The 8,752-nt window shown below is 45.5% G+C and overlaps 1 protein-coding gene across 2 annotated transcripts in view; it reads left to right on the top strand.

The window, feature by feature from the left end:
- The first annotated feature begins 5,440 nt into the window (after window positions 1-5,440).
- Window positions 5,441-8,752, top strand: part of Neto2 (neuropilin and tolloid like 2) — a 53,665-nt gene continuing 50,353 nt past the window's right edge. For both annotated transcript variants that reach the window (XM_051168904.1, XM_051168903.1), the window contains exon 1: window positions 5,441-5,552. In XM_051168904.1, the coding sequence (XP_051024861.1) occupies window positions 5,519-5,552 (34 nt within the window). In that variant the 5' untranslated portion in view covers window positions 5,441-5,518. The remainder of the gene's footprint in view (window positions 5,553-8,752) is intronic.

The raw sequence follows: 8,752 nt of genomic DNA, 5'->3' as shown, positions 1-8,752 counted from the left end.
TGATGCATGTACTTTTTAAGTTATGCTTTAAGGCTCGAATATAATGCAGTGATACAGTGCTTTCCTGGCATGCATGTGCCCCTGGGTTACATCCTCACTATAGACATTGACAAGGGGAGACAAGAGAAGAAAAGGAGGAGGGGGCAGAAGGAGGAGGAAAAAGAAAGGAGGAGGAAAAAGAAAGGAGGAGGAAGAGGAGGAGGAGGAGGAAGAGGAGGAGGAGGAGGAGGAGGAGGAGGAGGAGGAGGAGGAGGAGAAGAAGAAGAAGAAGAAGAAGAAGAAGAAGAAGAAGAAGAAGAAGAAGAAGAAGAAGAAGAAATGCTTAAAGCCAGATATGGTGGTGCATGCCTATCATCCCAGCACTTGGGAAGAAGGCTGAGCCAAAAAAAAAAAAAAAAAAAAAAAAGCTGCAAGTTTGAGGCTAGCCTGGGCTATGCAGTGAGCTCCAGCTACCATCCAAGGCTACATAGGACTGTCTCAATTTTTTTTTCTATTTTTAATGCTATAGTTACAAAACTGAGAGTGTGCTTCAGTGGTAGATAGAACCCTTCTATCTCAGGGCATGCTCAGGGCCCTGAATTCAACTCACAGAGTCGCAAAAGAAAGAAAGGGAAGGAAGGGCAGGGGGATGCAGAAAAAAGAAAGAAAGAACATAATTTCATATTACAAGGATAAATGAGCTGTTTATATCAGTCAACAATCACTTTAAATACGAAGTAAACAAACATTTTTAAATGGGATTTTTAGCTTTCAAGAGATAAATACCATTTGTGTTAGCAATTTTATTCTAATGAATATAACTTGAGTCTTTCTTAGTCTTTCACAAAGAAGTGAAAGTAACTGCTGACCAGAAATCTTCCTTATAATTTGAAACTTTCCTGATAAAGTTACAGGATAAAAATTATTATCACAGGAGGAAACACTTCTTTAAAAGCTTTCTTAATTTGAGATTTTATTAAGCAAAAATTTTAAAACAAGCTTCACTGACAGCTTGACCAAAAGAACTACTCTTGATCCCCTAGCTGTGACTGTTCTTTGGTGTTGTTAACAGAGGAGCAATTTGGATTCATGTATCTTACAGTCTAAATTGTATGCCACCAACCTACAAATTAGTATGTTGAAGCCCTAACATCGTATTTGAAGACAGGGTCTCTAAAGAGGTAATTATTATTAAATAAGATCATACGGTTGGTCCCTTTAACTAATCAACTATAACAAGAGGAAGAGGTGTGAAAAATATAGAGTAAAAACCATATACAGAGGGCAAGTCTTGAGTCAGGAAAGAGACCCAAAACAAAAGTCAAACCTGTTAGCACCTTTCTCTCAGTCTTCCTGCCTCCAAGACACCTATGGCATGGGATCCTAACCTCCCCAAAGCTTTTAAAAAAACATTTGTAATTTCCTCTTTTCTTCCCTAAACCTGTTCTGACCACAGCTGCACAACAGTGGAATCTTCTCTCACTGAGATCCTATATAGCTGCGGTTTTTCTCTACACTTCACCACTACAATGGCCATACTAGCACACAACTGAAGGGAAGGTTGAGATACTATTGATACAGATAGATTTTCTGTATATCGGTTTGGTGAATTATAAATCCCTTTATATTCCTTAGTTGTGTTTCTGTATCAGTCAGCTTGGGCTGCCGTGAAATACTGTAGACTAAGTGGTTAAACAGTGGCCTGTATTTTCCCACAGAGCTGGAGGCAGGAGTCCCAGGTCAAGGCACCTGCCAATCCAGCCTCTTATGAGGACTCTCTTGTTGGCTTGCAAATGACTGTCTTGCCCTCCCATGGCCTCCCCTTTGAGAACAACCTTTCTTTGCTCTTACAGGGATACTAGTTTTGTCACTTCAGAGTCCCGCGTCAATCAATCTTCAGTAGGTCCCCATCTCAAAATGCATGCACACTTGAGGCTAGGGGTTTAACTTAATGAATTTTAGGGACCATATGCATTTTTTCACTAACAGGATCTAACCATCGCAACCTGTCTTTATAGACTATTATTTAATAAACTGTTGGAGCTCCCAAACTACACACAAAGAAACCACAAAATCCACTAGGTACATAAACGTTCAGATAAAAGTCTGCTGCTTCCATCTCAATCCTCCTGCCTCAACCGCCCAAGTGCCGGGGTTACAGGCATGTCCCATTATGCCTGCTAATTTTTTAATGACTCGTTTCATTATTAAATAAATGGCATACGACTTGGTTTTGTTTGTTTTTGAGACAGAGTCTATGTAGCCTAGGCTTTCCTAAAACGCACCATGGAGACCAGGCTGACTTGAACTCACAGAAATCAACCTGCCTCTGCTGGAATTCAAGATGTCTGCCACCAAACCCAGTGCAGACAGCACTATTAAAATGCTACATGTGCCTCGGTGAGAGAAAACGAAATCTAAACTAGAGAAGTGATGCTGCGGGGATCTTCAGAGTCTAGCCATGAAACTACAAACGTAGAATTCTCAGTCACACCCCATCCCGAAACTGGCAGGTAATTGTGGGAACAGAATGGGTGCTACTGGGTGGTCTTCCCAGGAAATAATAACTCAGGTACTGAGAAGGCAACCTGCTTTCCGTTCAACTTACCTTACACATGGCCGTCAGGTAGTCTCAGCCATGATCTATTCCTTACCACATTCCTTGACAACTTTACCACACCACACCTAGAAGGCAGGTGGCTTAGGGCTGGGGTGGGGCGTGGCACCAAGTTAGCATTCTCCACTGAAGTCTATTCCCAAGCCATCAGACAGGAGAAATCTTTCTAAGCTTCTACCAACAAGCTACTATTAGTAGAAGCTACAAAGCAAAGTGAGTGCTTGGCATCTACTTTTTTAACTCCTGTGGTTTCTCTAATCTACCCCCCCCCCTTTTTTTTTTACCCCCTCTCTCTACTCAGCCACCAGATGAATCGTCAACACACAACTCCGTGACTCCATTGATTCCCTTGGCCTAGGAATCTAAATACAAACTTCTACACAAACATCCAAGCGAGTGTCCGCATATAGGGGCATGTCCCATGAAAGTCTTCACTTACCAGGAAAGTGGGGTAGAGGTGAGGACATCCTATTGGGATTCTAGGTGAGAGAAGCATGGGAGAATGGGGAAATAGAAGGATCCAGAGGGTCCTAGAAACCTACAAGAACATTGTGATGGGCAGATCTGAGCCCAGGGGTGCTGCTCAAACTATGGCACCAACAAAGGACAATACGTGCAGTAAACATCAAACCCCTACCCAGATCCAGCCAATGGACAGGACATTCTCCACAGTTGAGTGGAAAGTGGGGACTGACTTTCACACGAACTCTGGTGCCCCATATTTGACCACGTCCCCTGGATGGGGAGGCCTGGTGGCACTCAGAGGAAGGATAGCAGGCTACCAAGAAGAGACTTGATACCCTATGAGCATATACAGGGGGAGGAAATCCCTCTCAGTCACAGTCCTAGGGGATGGGAATAGGGTGAAAGCGGGAGGGAGGGAGGAATGGGAGGATACAACGGATGGGATAACAATTGAGATGTAATATGAATATTATTAAAAAAAAATCCAAGCAAGTCCTGTGAACCCTCCCTCCAAATCCTGAGGATTCAGCATTGGAGGGTTCAGCCAATCATGAAGCAAACAACCTTCCTTCCCTAACTGTCTGTATTGAGGAGGTACAGATTCTCCCCCTAACCAATGCAGTAATTACAACTTACATAGCATTTGCGTTGTGCTCAATATTAGAATTAATCTAGTGAGGATTGAAAGCCTAAGAGAGGATGAGTGTGTAGCTTACACGCTCACAGTTTCCTATGAAGGACTTGACATGTGCTAGCTGGGGATAAGGGACAGGTGTCCTAAAACCAATGGATGCTCTCATACTTAAAGTCCACATTATTTTTCATCTTTAGTTCCAGAAAACAACGCTTGTCCCAAATTCAGTGCTCACACTCGCTCTCCTACCTAACACAATCTCTCCTCTTCACTTGCCATCCAAAGCTTTCCATTCTTTTCTCCCCCTCTCTTTCCTGGAGCATTCTCTGATGACATCACACATGCTGGGTTGTTGTTGTTGTTGTGTTTTTCTTCAGTCAACCGCTATGCATTATCGATCCAGAAACTCAAAGGGTTTCCCAATTCTTTGTCCACTGTTACCCAGAACTTATCCTGAATTATTACTGTCTCCACTTACCATTATCCCATTTGTGGGAAAGGTTCCAAGATGCTTTATTCGTTTGTTCTTGGGTGCAGTTTTAATTTAACTGCGGTAATCACCCTAGAACCCCAAATCACACATCTCTCATAACCACTGAAGCACACAGCAAAGGGCGAGACAACTTTATGCTAATTGGTGTGCATCCTTTTTTATTTATAAACTTGTAAGTTGCTTCTACTTTTGTGCTTTTCTTAGAGAGAGCCAAGAAAAGCAAGAACTTGACACCCTTGGAATATTTTGTTCAGTTGCGGCACTCAGTTCTAACTTAGCTATAATTTGCTAGATGAACGAACATCTATATATCAGGTCGATTGCGGCAGGGCCTTTGTATTGGTTTTCTCCCCAACACCAGTCATTGTTATGTGCACATAGCTCATTCCGATGAATATGCGATGTGTGAAATATGTAGCCTGCTTGCATTCAAGTAGTTTCTATTTCAATACGATGGAGCTTAGGGAGCTCTGCCAGCAAGGCAATTTCAAAGCACAAGTGCTGGAGGAAAACGGGACAGTGCACAAGCCATTCAGTTGTTTAGAGATGTGGAATTCTTTTCCAGTGGCGCCCAGCAGTCCGTCTATCTGTCTGTGCTTTGGGGTGGCCTTGGGGTAACCCACCCTCTGGATTCAGTTCTGCCTCCGGTCTTAAGTGCAGCTAGGACACAAAGTTTCACTTCTCTGGCCGGTGGGCGGAGCCTCCAGCTTTGTGTGGTGGTGGGGACTTAAAAGTAATGATTCCTCAAGCGTCGCTGCGCCTGGCAGCTCTTAGAGAAGTGTCAGTAACTGCAAGGAACCGTTACTGCTGGTCCAGTAAACTCACAGGGGCACATCCAGGGGTCCCCGCGGAGGTCTCCCCTCCACCGAGATCAGCGAGCCTGAGCAGACCGTTTTCAAGCACCTGGGCTTAGAGGTCCTCAGAGAGGGGACTTGGAAAGATGCGACCCCGGGAGGGAGGCCTCGAGGAGCCACCGGCAGGGAGGGGCCGCCGGGCCGCGCGCGAGGCCCCCGGTGGCGGCGGAGTGGGTGGGGCGGGGCTGCGCGTGCGCAGTGGGCGCGCGGCCGGCACGCGGCGCTGCGCTCCCCGCTTAAATGAGCCGGGGCTCCCGGCGCGCGCCACTTCAAGGGAGCCCGCGGCGGGAGCGGCCACCGCCGGCTTGCCTCAGCGCGCCGGGGAGGCGGCGGCGGCCGTCGGGGAGCCGCTGCGCCCGCTGCACGGAGGCGGCGGCGTCCGGCGATGGGGACCGAGCGGAGCCGCCGAGCCGAGCCGTGACCGCCGCGCCGCCGCCGCCGCCTCGGGCGCTCTCGGAGCGCCAACCCTGAGGACCATGGCCCTGGAGCAGCTCTGCGCGGTCCTCAAAGGTAAGCGCGGGAGCCGGCGTGAAGGGCGCCCCCTTGCGGACCACGCCACGCGCCGCTCCGCCGCCGCCGCCTTCGCGCCCTTTGTCTGGCCCAGGCCGCCCACCGCCGCTGCGAGCGAGCTCTAAGGGGAGCGGAGGCCGGGGGATGCCGGCCACTCTGCGCAAAGTGCACGGAGCCAAGGCCGGCGGTCCCCGGTGGCCGCCGCAGAAAGTGATCGCGCGCGCGCGCACACACACACACACACACACACACACACACGCACCACCCCAGCCCCAACTCCGACGCGGTGCAGCTGCTTCCGAGGAGCCCCGCGATGCCCGCGCCTCCGGCCGGTCCCACCTGCTGCGGCCGGGAGGCTGCGGCACCACTGCGGGCTCCGGGCTGCGCGCGGCGGCCGCACGCACCCCACCCGCCCCGCGACGCCTTCCCCGGATCGCGGGATCCTGCTGCCTGGGAGTCCTGGGCGGAGGACGACAGCGGTATTCAGCAGCCGGCCGGCCGGCCGACAGCACAAAGCTCGGAAAGCCACTCGGCGGGGCGGCTGCCCCTCCGCGGAGGTATTATTTCGGATAAATATTCCTAGATCGTTTACACTGAGAGGCAAAGTTTATTCCGGAGCTCGTCCTGGATTGATCCTTTTCTAAATCTCAAGGAAAAAGCACCGCCATTCAGTAAATGACTATCTTTTCCCCTAATTGACTTAGTTGCAAATGGAATGTATCCGAATGCTTCTCTTTAAACCCCTCTTATATTGAGAGAGACGTTAAGACGATGTTAAATACTGGCATGTATAGTTTTAGCACTGAGTCTTAATATTTGCACAGTTACAAATGTTGGTGTTTTCCTGGTCCATGCTGACACTATTTTCAATTTTTGTTTTACTAGAAAGTTCAATAGAACTTTACTTTTCATTGTTCCTTAACTAATGACTTTTTAGACAAACTTCATAATTGGGCAGATATTCACAAATTCTTAATTAACATTACAGCCATAATTTTTAAATATTTACCCACCCAACTATATGTATCAATACTTGTATGTTCAGATTGTGCCAAAATAACCAATAAACTTCCAGCCAGTGAATGTTTCCGTTAACCCATAAATTCTTAGTAAGTCCTTTATTATAAAAAAAAATCAAAATTCTGTAGCTACTTGCAATTACTGGTTTCTGTAGTTATTTCCTTGGAAATTAGCATTTCGTTTCACTCTTTCATCATAAATGCACAGCTGGATTTCTGCTGCCTAGGGGGAATTTTCTTCATTCTAATTGTGAACCCACCATGGTAGGGTTGCCAGCATCATAATGAGAAATCCATCTGAGAGCGGCCCCATCACCCGACCCCGCAAGAAGTCGCTGGCATGGTGCACAGCCTCACCTTTACCTGGAGACCTGGACCAAGCTGAGCTGGATAGGGCAAGCTCCCTGGGTACTCAAGGAATTGCAGCTCGCCTGCCTGCGCCTTTTCAGTGGGTACACACTGCCCTCTCTGGCCAACGCCGATGATTGCACCTATCCGAAAAAGATTCTGTGCCGATGGCAGAGCTCCAGTGAAAACAGTGTAGTATCTGGCTTTTTATTATTTTTTTCAAATATTATTCAACCTGAACTATTTTTGCATGCTGATGTATTTTTGCAGCTTGAGATAAATTGTGTTGTTGTGGGCTTACTAGGAAGAGAACAGTCTATTTTTAATTCTAATATACCGTGCTTTGTAAGCATTAGAATTTGGTCTAGAAAGACTTTTAAAAAAATGTTTAACAGAATTTGAACCTGAGAAGGTGGTCTGGAGGCTGAAAGAAAAGGGAGGTTGGGTTTTACTGCACATATTAAGTCTTTTGCTTTTTAAATCAAATGCATATATTTCCTACCTAAAATAATAATATTTAAAATGTACTTTAAGACAACTACTCTTTTCCAGTGCTGCTATTCATTTGTGTTCCAGGGCATGAAAAAGCGCCCTGTAAGTGTCTTATAAGTGAATGTTCCCACATCAAGAGGTTCTTCTCTTCAGTAGCCTTTTAACATTTGTATAATTTACGGCTGCTACTTACTCAGATCCTTGTTTTCGAATATAATGGTTTTCAGTTAAGTAAAAGCCAGAAATGACTGTGAGGTTTTGAGTGGAAAGTTATTTTTAAAATTGTCATCGTGTGCATGCATGTGCGTGTGTGTGCGCGCGCACGCGTGTGCATATGAGGTGGCATACATGTGGAGGTCAAGACATGTGGGAAATTGGTCTTAGGGACTGAACTCAGACTGTCAGGTTTGGCAGCGAGTGCTTTTACCAACTATGACATCTTGCCAGTCCCGATTTTATTTTTAAATAAATAAATATTCTTTTTCTAGTTTGCGGCAATTAGGACAAAAGAGTAATTCTGTTAGGTAATTGAAGCCTTTCTAATATTAGTGAAAGTGAATACACTTCCCTTCTGTTTGTGGTAGCTAGGCATTATAATCCTACGAAAATCTTACACTGAAATTATGAATCAATTGTTTCTTCTCAAATACTGCACATTTGCTTCAGAGAAATTCTCTTAGACGCGTTGACATCCAAAGCTATATAATCTGAGGTTAAGCTTACGACATATGAAGCTCAACTGTGCCTTAGCCTTATGTATTTAAAAGTCTTGTCTGAACTGAGTATTACCTTACTCTTAGACTTCATCAAGGAAAGATACAGGAAGCTATCCCTTTAACAGGTAAGCTTCTTCTTAATACAGCCTTCCTTAAACTTGGCTGTCAGAAAGAGAGAGAGATTGGGAAAAAATGTTTAATTATCAATTGAAAATTTATATCAAACAATGGTTTTATTATAATAAATCTTGAACTAGAAGCCGATTTACATTTTTAAACCACAGTGTTCCTTAAGGAGGAGAGACTGTGTACATTACAAAGCCAGCTTAAATCAAAGCCACTTTCGTCCTTTGGGAATAAGGTAGGAAAATAATTGACTATAAATTTAACAACTATTTTTCAAACAATATTTCACATTTTATAGGTGTTACCTGTTCGCCATAATCTATCACCTTCCTATTTATTCTTCTTCAGAATAATTATTGATGTTTTTAATGTGTTTCTGAAGTACTTTAAGGTTGAGTTAGGAAGGAGGCTCTTAAGGGGTAATCTAACCTTGAGTCCTAAAGTGTCCTTAATAGCAGAGGCAACAACAAGCCCAGAACAGCAGTCAGGAGCAGGAGGG

The sequence above is a fragment of the Acomys russatus genome, chromosome 26 (genome assembly GCF_903995435.1).
Source record: "Acomys russatus chromosome 26, mAcoRus1.1, whole genome shotgun sequence".
Taxonomy (NCBI): Eukaryota; Metazoa; Chordata; class Mammalia; order Rodentia; family Muridae; genus Acomys; species Acomys russatus.
This window is presented reverse-complemented; position numbering and strand designations above follow the sequence as displayed.